General features: G+C 33.8%; 1 protein-coding gene across 1 annotated transcript in view; it reads left to right on the plus strand.

Annotated features, from left to right (window-relative positions):
• Window positions 1-22023, plus strand: part of CRYL1 (crystallin lambda 1) — a 165063-nt gene that overhangs the window by 1156 nt on the left and 141884 nt on the right. Inside the window, exon 2 of the mRNA XM_074303697.1 lies at window positions 8611-8718. Coding sequence (XP_074159798.1) covers window positions 8611-8718 — 108 coding nt within the window. The remainder of the gene's footprint in view (window positions 1-8610; window positions 8719-22023) is intronic.

The raw sequence follows: 22023 nt of genomic DNA on the forward strand, positions 1-22023 counted from the left end.
GTGTGTGTGTGTGATTGTAGTAGTATGGCAATTTAACCTAACAACAGCTTTGGACAATTGACTTCACACAGCTTTTTGTCCCTAGAAAGTTGAGGAAACAGTTACGTGTATTTTTCTTATCATTTATTACTAATAGAATTGGTGAATTCTGTAAGTTTCCTGTTAACAATCTGCCCAGGAAATGGTGAAGATTAACTTGACTTTGACTTATCTGTGCATGATTTTGGCCTGTTGTGTGGTGAAGGCATAAAAAATGACCTTGTAGATAGCAATGGTTATCTGGTGGGGATGAGCCTCATACTTAGTGCTCTTTTGATGCATTTGAAGGTCTGGTGTTCAGCAATCATATTTTTGAAGTCATTTATCCAGTTTATTTCTAACATATAGGAAATGGAATTGGACTTAAATTTTAAGCCCCAAAGTACTCCCAACTTAAATATATCTTAAGATTAAAAAATAAATACTTGTTTTGATAATATGAATTAAAATGCTCCCACTCTTCAGCTTTCTATTTCAGTTTCTTCTCCACTGAAAACAAGCAAAAAATGGAAAAAAGATGGAAACTGGGTTGGGGCAGTTTATTGAGGGATTCTTGTAAGTCATACACTTAGATTTCAGAGTACCCAAATACTCATTTAAAGTCTTTTTGAGTCAGATTTCTTAGGGTCATTCAGCTAGTGAGTGTCTGAGGCCAGATTTGAACTCTCTATTCAATGTGCCACCCAGCTGCTCCCCATTTTAATTTAAGAAAAAAGATTCCTCTGTTGGCTTTCCCCATTTTCTGTCAAATGCCAAATGTCTGGTGAAAGACAATTATCAGAAATGAACTTTTTGCATTATAAAATCCTTTCCCTTTTTTCTTTTTCTTTTCTTTTTAGAGGTAGTTGGGGTTAAATGACTTGCCCAGGGTCACACAGTTAGGAAATGTTAAGTGTCTGAGACTAGATTTGAACTCAGGTCCTCCTGATTAAGGGCTGGTACTCTATCCACTGTGCTACCTAACTGCCCCTCTCCTTTTTCTAAAGGGCATTTTACATAAGAATTTTTCAATTATTTTTGTGAATACTACCAGGTCTAATGATTAATGCCCTCATTGGGGGTGATACATGGGTTAGAAAAGGATGGAAAAGGTAGGAATAGGAAACTAAAGAGGGAAAAATTAGGAAATGACAACTTTTAAGGAATAATTAATCACTCCTACAGACTGAGCTCCTTGAGAGCCAAGACTTTTTTTTTTTCTTTCTTTGTATCTCTTAGCGTAATACCTAGCACATAGTGTGTACTTAATGCTTGTTGTCTTGATTAATAAATGTGAATGCACATGAAGATTAAAGTATAGCTATTGAAGACAGAAGTATAATTGTATATAACTCTACAAAGATACATGGTTATAAATGTTGAAAACAATGAGTAGTGTTTCCAGGTAGTCATTTAAATCTTGTGCAAAATTATTTAGGATAGCTATATTTGACAATAGTAAATATGTTTCTGATTATCTATGTACTTTGAACCTGGTTCTAAAGACTATTACTAAATCCTTAATCTTGGGACCTTAAAGGTTATAATAATGATACATACTAGTTTTCTTGACTTCAAATTTCAACTCATGTTCTGTCTTCTGCAAGAGGCCTTTCCCTATCCCTCTCCATTCCAGCTACTATTGCATATCCCTAAAATTATCTTCCCATCTCTTTTGCACATACCATACATAGTTGTACATAGCTATTTAGATATTGTTTCCTTTGAATGTAAGTTTCTTGGGACCAGTTACTCTCCTTTTCTCCCCCCTCCCCTTTTCCTAGCATCCATACCCTTAACAGAATATCTGGTACAAATAGTTTAATAAATTCTCAATGGACTGACTATGAAGGCCATAGTTGATCACAGTTTGATCACTTTTTGTTGTTTTTTTGCCTTAACAGCTTGGGGTTATGTACTAAGTGATGATCTGTATGAATGGGAATAGTATTCACAAGATGAGACTGTAGATTACTAAAACATATTGGATTGATAGCCTTTGTTCTGTTAGACATGAGGGAGGGACTTAATAAGTACACTTTGGATTTTGTTTAGATTAGATTTTTACTTAGACTTGCAACCTTCTGAAAGAGCAACTTGACTTATTTACCATTTTTTAATAAAACAAAAACATGTAATTTTTTCTTTGGTTTGTAATAATATTGACATTGAAAATCTCAGTAGTATTAATTTATTTTAAATGTTTTTTAAAAAAATTAGTTTAACAGCATGCATTAGGCATTTACTGTGTGCTGGGTATCATTTAAAAAATGTCCTTACACTTCCAGAATATTGGGAAAAATGAAAAAAAGATGGGAATAGTGTTAGAAGGATTGTGGAAAGACAGCACACTAATGAAATGGTGGAACTATAAATTTAGTCCAACTGTTTTTGGAAAATCAGGACTGTGGAAAATGCTAGTAAAGTGACTAAAATGTCTATATCCTGTCTTTCAAATAGAATTCTCACTGCTGGGTATTATCTATCCCATTGAAGTCAATAAGAAAAACGAAAAGCCTTCTATATACCAAAATCTTTTTTATAGTAACAAAGAACTACAAACAGTGCTGAGAAAAATGGCAAAACTAATAGTTTATGAATGTGCTTAGGGTTACACAGCTAGTAAGGATCTGAGGCTGCATTTGAGTTCAGGCTTTCTTGACTTCAGGAAATGGCCACACTAATTGTATCTGAATGTAATGGAATTGGAAAAATTGAGAGAAGCATAGGAAGACATACACTAATTCAGAATGAAGTAAGCAGAGTTAGCAAAATAATATATACACAGTGACAACAATTACAAATTGGAGTTGAAAGTTTTGAAATTATAATTTGAATTAAAGCAGAGGTATGAGAAGGTATTTCATTTTTTTCCCCCCAAAGATGGGCTGACTTGACTGAATTTCAAACTTGGTTGATATTTTAATCTATTTTATTGATCCTTTTAAAATTTGTTAAAAGAGATGACTTTCTGGGCAAGGGTAAGGGATAGGATTGTATTGGGAAATATAGGTGATATAAAAACAAAAAAATTACTTAAATTAAAAAAAAATCACTGATAAGACTCATCATGGTAAAATGTCTTTTTGTTCAAGAAATAGTTTCTATAGTATCTAGGTGGATTTGAGTCAGTAAGATCTGCTTTCAATCCTTCCTTCACACAAAAGCTATGTGACTTAATTCCTCTCAGACTCCATTTCCTAACTGTAAAATGGGAATAATAATTGCACCTCCATCATAAGGTTGTCTCAAGGATCTCATGAATAAAATTTATCCAATGAATTAGTTTATGGACCTAAAAATACTTCTAGGAATGCTAGCTATTATCATTACTACTATTTATATCTTTTCAGCAGATAAAGAACATGAGTTAGAAGTTATTTTTTAGTTAACCTTAGAGATAATAAGATTATCACAATATGGTGACCAGTTGGAAGAATCAGACTTCCAATAAATCTTTTTTCAATTTTTAGTATTTGACAAGGTGTAATCAATTGGCCAATTGGAAAAATCAGCTTTCTAATAAAACTTTTCCCCCCCAATTTTTGGTACTTGACTATGTAGCCCCTTTGGATACATATCCATTTGGATGTGTATTGGTAATAAATTGGTCAGTTGGAAGAGTCAGAATTAAAATTTAAAAAATATTATTAGGGTCAGGTCAAGCATATAGTAGGAATATAGTTGATCATAGAATTAAGCCTATAACACGGGATAGAATCATGGCTAAATAATAAAAATGTTTTATTTTTCCTTCCTATGCCACAACGCATGTGCTGATGTATAATATCCAAGCTAGCTCTCTGGAAGGCCTCAGGATCAGTCAGAATCAGAATCAGTCAAAGTCCTTGGTCTTTAGGAAGAGAAGTGAAGGAGCTGCGCAGGCAAGCTGCCATGTGGCTCATTAAAGATAAGTTCTTGACTCTCCAGTTGGAGCCTGAAATCTTTTCTCCTCAGTGTACTGCAGCAGAGAAACTCTGATCTCTTTCCCTCAACCCTCTAATCCTTGCCTGTGATTATCTCACTACCACACATTCAGCAAGGGCTAATCTTGAGGAGAGCCATCACAATACTGTAAAGGGCTGAAACTCTGAGTAGATGCATTGGAATCAGACAACTGAGCACTTAAGGCTAATTGCCTATTGGACAATACTCTATTAGCATATGCTTGGAAAATGGCCCTTCCCACTATTCTGTGCTGACTTGATCTTTTGGTGTATACAGAGAATTGTGGGAAAGATTAGGGGGTGGAGTAAGATAAGCCAGAGCTAGGAGACTGACTTCCTCAGTGGCAGAGAAATAACAAAAAGGTTTTTTCCCCTGAGAAGAGAATGTCTTCACAGTGGACAGGAGTCCTGTTAGGCAACTATGCCCAACTCCAGACTTCTGCAAGGATCAGAAGGTTAGAAATTTCCTTCAATAGGAAATCTGAGGTTCAGGTTTCAGGCTGAAAAGAAAGCCTATGTCCCTAGGCCTAGGTAGATATTTATCAATATCAGGCCCAGATCACCAATTGAATGGAAATCACTTTTAAGACTTCCTGAATGAGGATCCTGCTACCAGTTGTGTGGGTATGTGGGTGATTTGCCTTAGAAAAGGCCAGCCAGGAGGATATGCTCTCTCTCATAGACTCTCTGGAGTCAGGGAGGCCAGGAATCAAATGGGACAGAATTTCAGAGATTTAATTTTACAAATCAAAAGGGGATTTATTTATTTATTTATTTTTTAAACAGTGTTTACCCTCAAAATGGTCATATATTGTCCTAATGATACTGAGGATCAGACTCTGGATTTAGGACAACCCCAGCACTACCATTGGCCTTCTGAACAGCATTTGGCTAAATGTATTCCACATGTAATTGCTGCCCAGAGTCCTGATAGCTCTATTATTTTGTTGCTTTTTCCTACTCAATAGTTATAAATTGAAGCTATAGTTTAGACCATTTTTGGTCAATTTGCTTGTAACTGCCCTATTTTCTTTCACTATACAGTATTTTTTGGGGGAGCAGTAGCACACTTTTGACATGTCACTTTTTCCCCAAAGTACTGTTAAGCTGACCTATCCAGTTTGGTTTTCAGTATTGGAAAGATTTTACATGTGTAAATAGTTAATACCCAAGGAATATCTATAAACCTTTTTGTATTCATGCAAGCTTGAAAAGCCTCCTACTTGAAAATTATACTAATTCAACAAATTATTTAAGGAATATTTCCAAAAATCCCTAAATCCACATAGCAAATACTATGTATACTTTTTCATTAACATTACATACCCTTTTCTCCCATATTTCAATCAACGAATAAATGCTTACTAAGTACCTACCACATGCCAGGAACTTTGCTAAATGCTGAGTATACAAACAATCATCCCTGCCTTCCAGGAGCTGACAATCTAATGGTTCTCAATAAGGCTTATTCATCTCTTCATCTGAGCCCTTGTTCCATCCCAGCTTGATTCCTTCAAGACATTGACCCAGTATTAATTTCTTAGGTATTTTCATTCCCTTCCTCAAACCATTTTCATCTGTTTATGAATATATTATATTCAGAGCTCTTCAGTGTAAAAAAACAAAAACAAAAACAAAAAAAAACTTTTTCTTAATGGCTTCACTCCATTCCACTTCTTCTTGTCTCTATTTCCCTTTACTAACAAATTTTTGACTTTTTGAAGGTCTCAGGACAGAGTTCAAGGTAATGAAGCAATCTGGCTTATGTCTTCACCATTCTACCACAATTACAGTCTCTACAGTAATGACCATTGACCTTCTAATTGCTAAATCCATTGGCTTTTTTTTTTTCTTTTAATCCACATTATCCTTGACTTCTAGCAGCTTTTGATGATTTGACTACCACTATCTCCTTTTAAATATTTCTCCATTGCCTCCAAAAGTGCTTCATTGTTCTAGTTCTCTTGCTTCTTTCACCCAAAGATAGCCTCTTTTTTTCACTATTTATTTTGTCTCTTCTTCTTCCCAATTTTCTTAGGTGAATGTTCATAAGGGTCTATATTTGATCATCTCTTCTTTCTCCTTTAATCTCTCTACATCTAGACTCTTTCCTCTTGAATTCATCTGACAGCTACCAATCTAATATTTCTAAATGAAGGCAGGTAGGTGGCACAGTGGGTAGAGTGATGGACCTGGATAGGAAGACCTGAAATCACATCCTACTTCAGATACTTACCCTTACTTCAGATATGACCCTGAGCAACTTTCTTAACCTGTCTGCCTCAGTTTCTTAAACTGTCAAATGAGTATAATAAAAACACCTATTCTGGGGTTGTTGGGAAAATCAAATGAGATATTTTAAAAGTTATAACAATATATAAATGCTAGTTGTTATATTGTTGTTGTTATTGTTGTTACAATATCACAGATTTGACAGCATCTCCAGATCAAGAATTTTGAGTGACTCCCTATTACCTCTGGAATTTTATCAGTCACTTTTAGTTCTATCCTATTCATATGTGACGAATACTACTGGATGTTTAAATATACTTTAAAAACATGAAGCTTCAATTGATTCATATAAGTTATACCAATTGTGTCAGTATGCTGTCAACTTTTACTTTACATACAACCTTTCACAACACCATTTGACCTCAAAAATGACCCTGACTGTGTTTATAGAGCTTTTTAAGTAAGCATCAAGTTGGCACACTAAATAGAAAGACTAGACATTCCCAGGATGTAGCTCTGTCTCAATTTTCAGTCTTTTCCTTAGTATTTTTGTGAAGTTCACCACTGTGGCAATTGTGCTAGCACCCTGGATATCTTAGAATCAGCTGGAGTCAGGATAAGCAAAAGTCTTTATTTTTGTTCTTTAGTGGTAGAAGTGAAGAGAGTGGACACGTAGGATCTCCATGACCTAAATGCCTCGTCTCTCTAGCAGAAGTGACCCCAGCTAGTCTCTCTGCACCTCCTAGTCCCTGCCACAATTCTCTGCTTACAACAAACAATTGGGCCAGCACAGGATAGTGGGAAGGGCCATTCTCCAAGAATATTCTTATAGAGTACTGTCTAATCAGTAATTAGCCTCAAGTGCTCCATTGTATTACCCCAGTGCTTTGACTCAAGAGTTTCAGCCCTTTACACCCCACAACAGAGAAGTGTTTTTCTTTTGTTTCCCCTTTTTGTATGCTGTTTTTTAGACAGGAGTCTACTGCCCCTATGTTGGTATGTTGCTAGAGGAATCCCTTTCTTAGTGGCCTTTGGAAACAGAAAGCTAAGGCAAAATTTACCTAGTTAGTTATAGCCGCAGAACAACAAAGGAATTGAGTTCTGAGCCTGGGGAATTGGAAGGGGAAATGGAAGGAATAGGATTGTAAGAATTATTTAGTTGGCAATGAGGAAGAAAAAACAAAGTGTTATTAGGAAAAAATGAAGACTATAAATGACTATTTTCTTTCTAGATTGCTAGAGAAAATGCTCAGTCGCCTTCTAATGTCAGTCCTTCCAGGACCCAGAATCAGAGTGGTGCAGAGCATAGAAATTTTGTTTGACCTTTGCCATGAAATGAACCACAGAAAACTGAATTTGAATAAAAGTTTATACTATATATCCAAAGTAGACTAGACATATTCTCTCTGAGATTACTTTCCATCTCCCCTGTCCCATATGTACTTAATTGTTATTTCCCTTATTAGAATGTGAACTCCTTGAGGGCAAGGAGAATTTTTGTAATTCTTTTTATCCTAAGCACTTAACATAGTATCTGACATATAGTAAGTTCTTAATAAATGATTATTCACTTATCCTTTGTGATGCTTGCCTCTATTATTTCATAGATCCTTCTACATATAAAGCATATACAAGAAAAAAATGGAAGGTAATCTCAAAGGGAGTAATTAAGATCATAGAGAAATGAAAGGCTTTCTTGCTAATGGTTGAATTTGAGTGAAGTCTTAAATCTCTTCTGATAGGGTAGATTCTGTGTCATTGAGATCACAGATTATTGAAGTAATATATGCTAAATAAGTGTGGAAAGAGAATCAGAAAAAAGAAATGGGTATTAGAAACCTGCTAAACTTTATCTGTCAGTTTTCTTTACACTGAATTTGAACTGGCTTTTCCTTCTCAAGAAAATTTTTTCTTCTTTAATATGGACATAAAAGTTGAGCAAAGGCAAAAATGATCAACATTTATATATTGATAGATTGCTTTGTTGTTAAGAGTGTTGCTACGAGATTTTTTTTTTAAGTTCAAAATCTGAGTAATGTTATTTTTCAAGTGGGAATTTTTGTACTTTTCCAGGCAGAAAAAAGGAAAATAATTAATTTCTTCATATTACAAGAATATGCCCTGCCTACTTTGGGTATATAATTCAAACGTTTATTGAAATTCAGTTTCCTGTGGTTGATTTCAGGACCAGAGATAAAATAAAATTTCTGTGCTCTGTACCACTGTGAGAATGAAAGAAAGAAGAGAGATTTACTTTTTAGAAAAGGACAATTATTAAGAAATGTTATTTCAGATTTCAAATGAGAAAACAAAAATCTCTTCTCCTGTTCTAATGTTGCTTTTCAGCATAAAGTAATAGTTCTTTCAGTTTTTCAGATGACTTATGTTGGTTCTTAATTTTTTTTCTTTCCAGTGGACTCATTGGCCGAAGCTGGGCTATGTTATTTGCCAGTGGAGGTTTCAAGGTGAAACTCTATGATATAGAGCAGCAGCAAATAACCAATGCACTGGAAAACATCAGGTAAGATAACTTATATTTCCTATTGTGATACTGAAAGTTGTTGTTTGTTTGTTTAAAAAGAAACTTAAAACCAAAGACTATAAACAAACCTGGTTTGTCTTGACTGTGTTCAGTTTTGAGAAAATTACCCAATAGGAGGATGATCTCATTTCTTTAATTCAACAAATATTTTTGAAGTGCATACTTTAAGAAACAGCATCATTTTTGGAAACAGTGCTAGATCAGGTATTGCATTAATGGGACTTATCCATCTGGTGTTCTGAGAGTCAGGATGCCAAGAATGCTTGCTCTTCATTCAGGGTATCCCTCTGAGTGTGCTTCTTCCTCCCATCATTTTTGGCTGAGACTTTGGAGCTGGTATTAAGCATGGGATCATTAGGGCCTGGGGAACTTAAATAGTAGTTATTTCCTTTCCCAGAAGGTTGAATTGAACTTTTAAAATCTTATCCATACCTTCAGCATCCCTATTTTTTGAGTTTAGTAGTAAAAGCTGACACCATTGCCCTTGTTCTACATCAGTTCATACTCATCAATCCAGTGGAATACATTGGCCCCAAACTGTTAATTCTGTCTCCATTCTATGTCAAAGTTTAAATCTCAGCTCTGCAATTTACTATCTGTGTAATCTTGATCAAGTTTCCTAATGTCTTTGGGCCTTTTATTTCCTTATTTGTAAAATTAGAGGTTGAATTTGGATTAGTGATCTAAGGTCCTTTTTAGTCCTAAATCCTATCATTTAGATCTTCTTCCACACCAGTTAATCTTTCTTTAAATTTTTTCTTCTTATTTATTTTTAATTTTCATTGCAATTTTTTTGAGTTCTGAATTCTCTCCCTCCTTCCAGCCCCTATCCCATCTGTCAAGAAAGCAAAAAATGTAATATCAGTTATATATGTGAAATCATGCAAAAGATATTTCCATGTTAGACATGTTTACAATAACAAAGAACAATATAGAGAAATAAGCTGAGTTCAATCAAATCATACAATTAAATTAAACATATACTCTGAAAATAAGCAAATCATTTTAAAGCTCACAAATAGAGAGTAAGTCTTGGTATTTATTTTTTTTCAAGTTCTAGTATTTTTTTGCTGCTATCCTTATCTATAGTCATGCTAGTAAAGGTATAGCTAAATAGGAAATTAAGTTGCTTCATGAGGTATTAATGTTTCATATTAATATTTGTAGTGTCTCAGAGAAAACAAGTTGCCTATGCCAGAAACTGGTTTTTTGACCAACAATATTGCAATTAGGTAATAGCTGTTAGAGGGCCAGCCTCAGACACTTAATAGCTGTGTGACTCTGGGCTTGTTACTTAAGCTTATTTACTTTAGTTCCTCATCTCTTTCTCAAATCATTTATAGAAGGAAATGGTAAATCAGTGCAGTATTTTTCTAAGAATATCTCAAATGAAGTCTTGAAGAGTCAGATTTGATTGAATAACAATATAAAGCAAGAAAAATAAAGGAAGAAAAAAATTATGCTTCATTCTGCACTTAGACTCCACTGGAAGAAAATACCATTTTTCATCATAAGTTCTTTAGAATTATCTTTGATCATTGTATTGACTAAATAACTAAGTCATTCACTTGATCATTATACAATATTGCTGTTACTGTTAACAAGGTTGTCTTGCTTTATTTGCATGAGTTCATCTAAGTCTTACCAGGTTTTTCTGAAACTTGTCATTTTTTAAGGGTGGTATTCCATCATTATCATATACCACACCTTGCTTAGCCATTCCCCAATTGATGGTAATCACCTCTATTTTCAAATTATTTTTTTTTGCCACCATGAAAAAAGGGCTACTATAAATATTTTTATATACAAAAATCATTTACCTTTTTCTTTAACCTCTTTGAGATATAGATGTAGTAGTAATATTGTTGAATCAAATGGTGTGTATAGTTTTATAGCTGTACAGTTTTATAGCCCTTTGGGCATGGTTCCAAATTGTTCTCTAGAATGATTGGATCATTTCACAACTTTGCTAAGAATGCATTAGTATCTCTATTTTTCCACATCCTTCCAACATATCATTTTCTTTTATTTTTTTTCTTTTTTGTTATGTTAGCCAATCTATTAGGTATGAAGTAGCATTTCATATTTGTTTTAATTTGTATTTCTGTAATTGATAGTGATTCAGAGCATTTTTTAATATGATTATAGATAGCTTTGATTTTTTGTTTGAAAACTGCCTGTTCATAACTTTTGACTATTTATCAAATGGGGAATGACTTATTTTTTTTTTTTTATCAATTTGACTCTGTGCTCTATATATTTGATAAACGAGACCTTTTTTAGAGAAATTTGGTGTAAATCCCCCCCCTTCCATTTTGCTGCTTTTCTGCTAATCTTGGCTATATTGTTTTTATTTGTACAAAACTTTTAAACTTATTTTCATCAATTATTCAATTTTTCATTTTTCATCTTATGTAACGAGCTGTTGTCTCTAGAAGCTGCCGGATCACTCTCTGGGAAGAGATCTGCTGTGTCTTCTACTCAAATCTCTCAGACAGATTCTTCTTCCTGTAGTGAACCGTTGTCTCCAGGCAGTTGCTGTTAACTCTTGTCCAGAGAAGTGACTTCCCTTCCTGCAGAGAGCCCCGTCAAGCCTGATGCAATGCAGAGTCTTTCTTCTTGAAACTCCTGGCTCTGAATCTCCTCCAGCTCTTATCCTTCTCCAGGCCGATCTGCTCTCTGGGCCCAATGCTGTCTCTTTTATCCTCCCAGAGAATGGGCGTGGGATAATGCAAGGGCTTCTGGGAAGAACCACCTCAGCCAATGAGCCTGCTCCTTCCATCAAGTCAACCTGAGTTCTCACCTTGTAATTGTCCAACCTGAATTCTCACCTTGTCACTATCCAGACAACCTGAGTCCCCACCTAGTAATCCTAACAATCTTATGATCCTCTCTCTATTTTTTTAAAATTATAAATCCTTCCTTTATCCATAGATCTGATATATAAAAATTTCCATGGCACTTTAATTTGCTTAGGATAATATCACTCTTTATATCTAGATCATATATAATTTTGGTATATATAATGTGAGCTGTTGGTCTGTACTTTAGTTTCACTGGGTGTAGCTAGTTCAATTTATTACTGGTCTATTGGAACTTATTTAGTTCATCTCATTGTTGAAAAGGTGTGCAGTTATTTAAAATGGAATTTCTCCTCCTATCTCTTTTGGCTAAACTTTGTTGGTAACATCTAGAATATGCTGATGACTTATGTGGGTAATTTTGTTAAAGGCATTGTTTCAGCTAATTTTTTAGTAGATTCTCTATATATGCCATTATAACATCTGCAAAGCGTGATGGTTTTATTTCCTCATTATGTATTCTAATTCCTTCAATTTCTTTTTCTTGTCTTATTGCTATATCTAGTATTTCTAGGACAATTTTGAATAATGGAAATAATGGTTCTTCACCTCTTTTCATATTGAGAAAGTATCTAGTTTAACCTCATTACAGAAATGCTTGCTTTTGATTTTAAATAGATACCAATTATTATTTTAAGGAAAGCATTTATTCCTATGTATTTTAGTATTTTTTTGGTAGGATTTTTTAATCCACTATGCTATTCACTTCCATTTTATTTATATGGGAGAATATATCCCATTCACATTAAGTTATGATTACCAGTTCTGTATTTCCTTCCATCTTATTTTCTTCCCTGTATGTACTTTTGTTCTGTCTTTCCATCTTGTCCTTAGTCATGTTTTTATTTTTATCTACCCCCATCCACTATATCTCTTATTACCCCTCTTCCTTCTCTTAGTAGTATTTTTTAAACTTATTTCTTAACACTATTCCCCCCTTCTCTTACCTTTTCCTCTAGTATTTCTGCTTTTCTTTCTGTCTTGTGCTTCCCTTTTCTTTCCTTTTTCCTCTTATTTCTTTATAAGGTTAGATAAATTTCTATACCCAAATGAATGATTAAATTATTTCTTCTTAGAGCCAAAACTTGAGATCAAGCTTCAGACAATGCTCATCCCCCTCTCTCCTTTCCTTTCATTGTAATAGGTTTTTTACACCTCTTTATGTGAACTAATTGTCCAATTATACTGATGTTTATTTGAAGTGTTCTTGTTGGTTTTCTGGAGGTCTTGGGAGCAGCCTTCATTTCAGTTGAGTAATAACCATGAGAATATCCAGATGTTAAAGTCCAAATCCTTTATTATCTCCTTCACAATCTAGTTTCCTTGCCTGGGGACCAGCTAGCTTTCTTGAGCCTTGTATTAAGTACAGAGTTCTGGCCCATAACATTTATACAGGATGTGTCCAGAGATTTGAACCCTGGAATTCTGCTTTTTAGCAGAACTCTAAGTTTACTATGTTATGTTCTAAATCCCCCACAAAACTTCAACAGAAATTCACAATTCCTTTTAGTCCAGGTCAAAATTCCATCTTTTACAGGAATCCTTTTCCAACTTCTCTTAATTTTAATGCCTTCCCTCTATTATTTCCTACTTATTTTGTATATTGCTTGTTTTGTTATGTATTTATTTGCATGTTGTCCCCCCTATTAGTTTGTAAGTTCCTTTAGGGCAGGAACTGCCTTTTGCTTTCTTTTGTATTTCTAGCACTTTACACAGAGCTTGGCACGTAATATATGTTTATGGATGCAAAATTGATTATACAATATTCTATTATTTTTCTTTGTATATTGAAATAGTTATATTTTGTGATGGCTATCAATTCCATAATTTTTAAAAAAGCACTACAAATGGTAGAGAGGGGAGGGAAAAACTGGTTTCTGAAGAGCTAGAGATTTCATGTCCCCCTTAAATCCTTTAAAGAAAAAAGCAAAAACAATCCTTCTCCTCTCTTAAAGCAATATAGGGAATCAAAACCATTGGGCATTCTGGATGAAGTCTAAGGTTACTTAATTCTAAGAGAGTAAGGAAATTCTAGTAGTGTTTCTTCTTTCTTCCTGTGCTTTACTGCTTATACCATAATCTAGGCTCTGCTTCTTAAGGATTATTTACAATGGAAAACATGTATCATTTGTGCTTAAAATTTCTACTTCCCTTGGAAAGATTGTTACATGATTTGTGCTAATGGGACACAAAGGCCTTGTTTACAAATGAGCTGTTTTTTGTTGTTTTAGTCATTTTTTGGTTGTGTCTGACTCTTGTTAATTCAGTTAGGGTTTTCTTGTAAAAAATACTGGAGTAGTTTGTCATTTCCTTCTCCATCTCCTTTGACAGATGAGGAAACTGAGGCAAATAAGGTTAAGTGACTTGCCTACAGCCACATAAATAGTATCTGAGGCCAGATAGGAACGCAGGGAGAGGAGTTTTCTTGACTCCAGGCCCAGCACTCTATTTGTTGTGTACCTTAGCCATCCCTCATAGTGACTTAGAAAACCACAAATTAATATTATCTCTGTTGTGTTGTATCATTATTTGTTTTGCTAAATAGTTTCCAATTACATTTTAACCTACTTCGATTTTTCAGGAGAGTTTCCCTATTACAGTTTTCTCTGTCCTTAGGAGAGACACCTAGGAGTAAGGAACCTTTGAGTTCAAGGTCTTGCTTCTGATACATACTGGTTATCCTCTCTAAGACTATAAATGGCAGAGAAGGTGCTAATATATGTTAGTATGAGAATGTTTTCTTATCTGGTGCTAACTACCCCAATAAAATCACATCTTCTGTACAAAAGATTTGCAAATGGGGAAAAAAAGGAAATAAATTTTTAGAGCCATTATGGACTTTAGTTGTTATAAGCCTCTTATCCTCTAAAGAAAGAGTTCGCTTTCATTATATGGTGGTTGGTTTCAGTATCAAGTATCTACTATTGAGCTTTCCTTTAAAATATATGTATGTAGTTTCTCAGATGATACTACAGATACAGAAAGTTGTCAGAACTCTTGTCAGAGTCTAATCTCTCATACAGTGATATTACACAATAAGAATGTTTTAAAATTTAAGATACAGAGATATTCTTATAGTGGAAAAATTTCATGTATATTTTCTTCATTAGTTGTTGCTATTCAGGTTCAATTATAGTGCTTTAAGAGGGAAAATAAAGTGAAAATGAAATCAATACATAATTCTAATTTTAATTAACTAGTGAATTGTGAACATTCCCCCCCCCCCCCCAAATGGGAACCCATTGGTTGCTATGTTCCTAGATACCTTAATTTTCCCTATCTATCTGAAATTGCAGCCTCCCCTGAGAGTTCTGAACCACACTCAAGATGATAGACATATCTAGGCAGGATTTTCTTTTGGTCTGGGTCTTTGGGTGCCCCTACCTTCTACTTCTGAGATACCCCTATTCCCAGAATAGATTCATCAACATTTTCATTGATATTCATTAGAGATTTTGGTCTATAGTTTTTCCTCTTTGCTTTATCTTTCTGCTTCAAGTTTCAGGACCATATTTGTTTCATCAAAGGAGTTTGTTGGGCATGTTAAATTTAACAGAATTGCCTTGTCTATTTTTGGTCACTTCTAGGTGTATTAATTTGATAATGAAGATGGGAAGTCTTAGAGCCTTACTTTTTTTTTTTTTTTTCCATTTGAGATTTTCTTTATTATTATAGCTTTTTATTTACAAGATGTATGCATAGGAAATTTTTCAGTTGATCTTTCCTTGAGTCCTCAGGCTGTATTCTCAATGAGGAGAGTAATATGTTGGACACCACAATACAAGCTGATACAACGGCATACTTTCTACTTTGACATCTTTTCTTCATGTACCTGATGAATAGTGTCTCTTCTATTCACATAAGTTTTGCTATGGGCAATGTGTAAAGGTTTTTCCACTGCTGGATACTGAGGAACGAAAGCTTTATTCACTTCAATCAAATTGGAGTCTTTCAGATTCAGTTCTGACTTTTTTAGTGCATCACTGGATGTCAGATAGAGGACCAGTGCCCATGATAGACATCCAGATATAAAGTGGCCCACAATTTTGGCGAGCAGAGTCAGATTATGCTTTTTGACATCTTCACTCGCTATGATCACTGTTTCTACTCCATCAGACACTCTTTTTATTTTTTATTTATTCATTTATTTTTTCTGAGGCTGGGGTTAAGTGACTTGCCCACACAGCTAGGAAGTGTTAAGTGTCTGAGATCACATTTGAACTCGGGTCCTCCTGAATTCAGGGCTGGTACTCTATCCACTGCGCCACCTAACTGCCCCATCAGATACTCTTTTAAAAAATTTTTATTATTATTATTATAGCTTTTTATTTACAAGATATATGCATGGGTGATTTTTCAGCATTGACAATTGCAATACCTTTTGTCCCAATTTTTCCCCTCCTTACTCCCACCCCCTCCCCTGGATGGCAGGTTGACCAATACATGTTAAATATGTTAAAGTATAAGTTAAATACAATATATGTATATATGTCCATACAGCTATTTTGTTGTACAAAAAGAATCAGACTTTGAAATAGTGTACAATTAACCTGTGAAGGAAATAAAAAATGCAGGTGGACAAAAATAGAGGGATTGGGAATTCTTTGTAGTGATTCATAGTCATCTCCCAAGAGTTCTTTTGCTGGGTGTAGCTGGTTCAATTCATTACTGTGCTATTGAAACTGATTTGGTTCATCTCATTATTGAAGATGGCCACATCCATCAGAATTGATCATCATACAGTATTGTTGTTAAAGTATGTAATGATTAGAGCCCTGCTTTTAAGAAAAACCTAATCAATTTAGATTTCCCAACTTCTTTATAAGATTCCCCACCCCTCACCTCCAATAAGTATAAACAGAACCAGTTGGCCTTCCCTGGGGAGTAGTGCCTATTCTTCTAGAATATAAAGGAACTGTGTCTTGTTTTTAGAATAAAGTGGTGAGTTTTAAAAAGAAATGATTTATAAGCTTTATAAACCTAAACTTAATTAGTTTAAAGTTCTGTTAAGATTTAAAGTTATTTCACATCTAATTAATTACATTTTAGTAAAAAAAACAGTTCATTACATAAACTGCTTATAACAGTTACTTAATCACTGGAAAATTTTGTTGTCCATTTATCCCTTTACATTTTTTCAACATTTTCATTCTTTTTAGTTTGACTGCTTCATGATGTTGTCTACCCAGTTCTAATTTTTAATGTATGATTTTCTTCAGTTAGCTTTTGATCTTTTTTTCCATTTGATTAATTCTATTTTTTAAGGTGTTATTTTCTTGTGAATTTTTTTTTTGTATTTGACCAATTGTATTTTTTAAAAAATAAATTATTTTTCTTTTCCAAGCTGTTGTCTCTTTTTTTACATATCATTTCTCCGATGTTGTCTTCTAATACTCTTATTTCTCTTTTAAAATCTTTTGTGAGCACTTCTAAGAAGCCTCTTTGGGCTTGAGACCAACTCATATCACTCTTTGAGATCTCCCATGTGGGCATTTTGTTCTTATCTGAGTTGGTATTTTAATTTTCTCTGTTACCATAGTAGCTTTCTATAGTTAAAGTTCTTTTTTTTCCTCTCTCCCTCCTTCCTTCTTTCCCTCCCTTTCTCCCTTCATCCCTCCCTCCCTCCCTCCCTCCCTCCCTTCCTTCTTCCTACACTTTAGGAGAATTACTTTGTCAGCTGATGTGATCAGAGTGGATTGGAGAGAGAAGAGATTTGACCAATTCAGAAGTTCTAGTCCAGATCTTGAATTAGAGTGGTAACTTAATAGAAAGGAGATATACGAGAGAGAAAGTTTATGGAAGTAGAGATAAAAAGATTTGGCAATTAGTTAGATATATGGTGTAAGAGTGAGGAATTGAAGATTAAATTACATAGAGGTTAGAGTTTGGGTGACTGGAAGGATTCCCTTGAAAACAGAAGACCTAAATGGGCAACATATTTATAGCAGCTTTTTTTTTTTTTTTTTTTTTTTTTTTTTTGGTGGTGGCGGCAAAGAATTGGAAATTGAAATGATGCCTATCATCTGGAAAATGAATGAACAAGTTATGTAATATGAATATAATGGAACACTATTGTTCTATAAGAAATGATGAGCAAACTGATTTCAGAAAAATCTAGAAAGGTTTATGTGAACTGATGCTGAGTGAAGGGAGCAGAATCAGGAGAACAATGGACACAGTGACAGGAACATTATTTGATAATTAACTATGATAGACTTAGATCTTCTCAGCAATACAATGATTCAAAGTGATTCCAACATTCTTGGGTTGAAAAATGCCATCTGCAACCAAAAAAAAATGCTTACTATTGTCACTTTTTAAAAATTTCTTTCTAGTGCTTTTCCCTTTTGTTATCAGTCTTTTTTCACAATTGACTAATGTGGAAATATGATTAACATGATTGTAACCTGTATAACTTAGATTGTTTGCTGTCTTGGGTGTGATGAAAAAAAGAGAGAGAGAGAACAGTTTGGAGCTCAAAATTTTACAAAGATGAATGATGAAAACAATCTTTACATGTAATTGAGGAAAAAACCTATCAAATAAAAAGATATAAATAAATATGAGTGCAAAAGATATCATAGGAGATAATTTGGGGTGTCAGCCTCTAATAGTAAGATTTTTGTCTTTGGTGTTTGACTTCCACTTTTGTTCTATTCCTAGTGATTCTTCTTCCCAGAACCTGAGAATTCCAGTCTCCCTAGTCTCCTGTTGTCTGATTATGTAAGGGAGATAGATTCTCCCCTCCAAAGTGCCAATCTCACAAAAGCCAGAAGCCAGGACTGACAGTTTGGGACCTCACTTCTGAAAGATACTAACTTATGGCAAGTCATATGTTTTGATCTCAGGAAACTACTGATTGCCTGAACAAATACTTATCTAGTGATTATTCTATGTTGTAAAGACATATTTCCCTGAAAAAAGAAAAAGCCTCTCCTCAATCCAGATTTGCATTTAGATGATGTTGGCAAAGAACAATATTTCTGTGTAAGCATTTTTCTTCAAGACTTTGACACTAAAAAATTTTCTCATAGGTAGTAAGTGGTACCTCTGGGGATCCTTGGGCAAATTTACTCTCCAGGACAAATGAAATCATCTACATAAAAGGCTTTGAAAACTTTAAAGTGCTGTGAGTCAGTTATTATTAATATCCTCATACTTCTTTATTTCATCTACTAATTGTTTTTTTTTTTTTTAATTAGGATATTTTGTATTATCATTAGGTACTTTTGTATAATATTTGAAAGACATTTGTTTCATACTATAGTAGTGGTTTCAAACTCTTTAAGTATGAGGATTCCTTTTAAATGTCTAATTTTGTTGATTTCCCTTTTGATAATTAATATCTACCAATTGAGAAAAGTATATTATGACAAAAAAACCTACTGTGAACTCATTTATATTTTTAAATGAATTAGTACTTTATTCATCTCACAAAAATCTACATATAGATGAAAATATGTAGGATATTATTTAGCCTTTAAAACTTGTTTCTATTATGTATTATTCATCTGTTTATCTTCTTGCTGCTAAATCATGATCAAAAAGATAATACTTTATGTGTGGTGGATATGGAACCCTTGCTGTAGCTCCAGGACTTCATAGGTACTGGTGCAGCAGGTTAAGGAATCACTGACATAAAGAAACTAAAAAAATTAGACGGGGTTTGGCCAGTTTATAAATGTCATCAATAAACATACACCCCCCCCCCCAAAACCAAACCAAAAGAAACAAAAAAACTCCCACAACAGTATAAACCACTTAACCATTTAACCAACAAGTGGTTACTACCAATATCAACATTATAACAATATTAAGTTACACTATTAACCATTTGTCTTTGAATCCTTTTGTTACCTTGACCTCTACTGGGCAATTGAGGTTCTGCAATTGCATCCTAACTTTGTAAAATTTTTTCAATATTAGGTAGTTAAAAATTCTGGCTGGTGATAGACATTTTTATAAGTTGATTGATGTTTTTTCAGAAGCAGCCTAATAACACAAAGCACATTTTACATAGATTATGTTATTTCCTCCTTTGAGGCAGGTCCCACAGTTATCATTATGCTCATTTTATTGATAAGGAAACTGGATCTTAGAGAGATTGACTTGCTCATGGAACAGACCTATAAAGTATTGGAATTAGAATTCAAACCCAGGTTTCTCTTTACCTTAAAGTCTCTACAACTATTTTGTCTTCATTAGAGACATAGTGTAGTATAAAACCTAAAGAAAATTGTGATAGCTTATAGATGGCAAATCTACATATAACAGGTTTTTTCCCCCCATGGGCCATAAGGAGTTATAAATTATCTGAATTCTGCTATGTATGAAATTCATTGCAGGAACTGTATTAAGAAAGTTTAACATCCTTTGAAAGAGTAGAAGGCAGGATTCTTTTTGTATAGCAAAACAACTGTTTGGAAATGTATACATATATTGTATTTAATTTATACTCTAACATATTTAACATGTATTGGTCAACCTGCCATGGGGGGGAAGGAGGGGAAAAATTAGAACAAAAAGTTTGGCAATTGTTAGTGTTGTAAAATTACCCATGCATATATCTGGTAAATAAAAACTATTAAATATTAAAAGAAAGAAAGAAAGAAAGAAAGAAAGAAAGAAAGAAAGAGTAGAAGGCAGAACGAAGCACTGCAGTGATAATAAACTTCATTTGGAATTGCAGGGTTATGGAAAGTGACTGAATTATTTGTAGAGACAAAATAGTTCTGTTATTTGCTCCACATCTCTAATTGGAAATATAGGCTCACCAAAATAGGAGTTTCTGAAGGGTACTCGCCTATTTTAGGTCAAAGCAGGAATGATTACAACATAGCTATGATTGATGCTACATAAAGTGAAGGTGGGGCAACAGTAACTAGAGTGGACAGAAAACAAAATAACTTTAAATGATAATGCCAATGCCAATAATATATAAACAGGTAGATCATCTTTTGTAAATGGCGGTTACAAGTTGGACATAAAGTAGGGGGAGAGAAGAAAGAGTTCCAAAACATTCTAGGCCTTAAGGAGAATGACCACAAACCAGAAAGAGCTTTGAATGCTTACAGCATTGAAATCTCATTACTAATGTTTTTGCAGTAAAAGTAAAACAATAAACATTAACAAAAAATGTAGTAAAAGATTTTATTCTTCAAATTTCAAGGAAAGCTATAATAATAATTTCTATTTTGTGAGACCATAGATATGAGCTCGCAGAATCCTAGGGGGCATCTCTGTATTTAAGTATTTAGCAATTTCATGAAGAATTTAATGTATTATGGTTACTTGGTACAAACTAATTAAATTTTGATCTTTCTCATAACTATTTATTTGAATTATTTAAAAAACTTGTTTTTTAAAAATTGGGTTCAGGAATTTTTCAGAATGGAAATAAGCATTATGGAAGAATTATTATCTTTATGATAATGACTTTATTTAAATAATCAATTTTTGTTTATATAAAGTATCAAGATTCTACTTAAATTAGTTTCTTTCAGAATGACATCTAATCTCTGAAACAGACATTGATTTATTAATAGTTTTCCATTATTGCTAGAAATTAAAAATGCTTTATTTATTTATTTATTTATTTTGAGGCTGGGGTTATGTGACTTGCCCAGGGTCACACAGCTAGGAAGTGTTAAGTTTCTGAGATCAGATTTGAACTCGGGTCCTCCTGAATTCAAGGCTGGTGCTCTATTCACTATGCCACCCAGCTGCCCCCTAAAAATGCTTTATTACTATCTTTTTTAATAACTTCAGCTTTAGGTCGAACCAAATATTATTTGGCATAACATTCCAAGATTTAAAAGATTACTGGTTACCATTATTGACTGTTGAAATTGCCTTTAAAAATAAAAAAAAAATAACTATGCCAGTTAAAAATGGTCATTAAAGGAAAAATCTGATTGGAAAGAGACAATTGAAAGGGTTTGTGCATGGTAGAAGAGGTATAAAGACAACAAATCTCTTCTGAGTGGGATTTTTTATTTTGGCTTAAGTCAAACTGCTGGGGAGTAGAGCAAAGAAAGAAAGCAGTGACAACAAAATGACAACCCACTCTCGTATCTTTATCAAGAAAACCCTAAATGGAGTCAGAGTCAGACGTAACTGAGTGACAAGCAACTAATAGTAATAATTTGTGGATGTGTTTTTATTTAAATCTTGCTTCAAATTATATTTCTTAATTATGCACATATGTGTCAGAAATTATTGTTTGGTTGCTACTGCATTTTAAATGACCAGATTGTAAGATCCTTGAAGGTAAGGACTATTATTTATCATCCCTACAGTTCCTTCTTCAGAATAAATGCTCAATAAATATTTATTTAATTAAAATATCTATCCAATTTTTAAATTCTAATAGATTTGACTATATTTCTTTCTTTCTTTCTTTCTTTCTTTCTTTCTTTCTTTC

This window comes from Sminthopsis crassicaudata, chromosome 3 (assembly GCF_048593235.1).
Source record: "Sminthopsis crassicaudata isolate SCR6 chromosome 3, ASM4859323v1, whole genome shotgun sequence".
In the NCBI taxonomy this organism is placed as follows: Eukaryota; Metazoa; Chordata; class Mammalia; order Dasyuromorphia; family Dasyuridae; genus Sminthopsis; species Sminthopsis crassicaudata.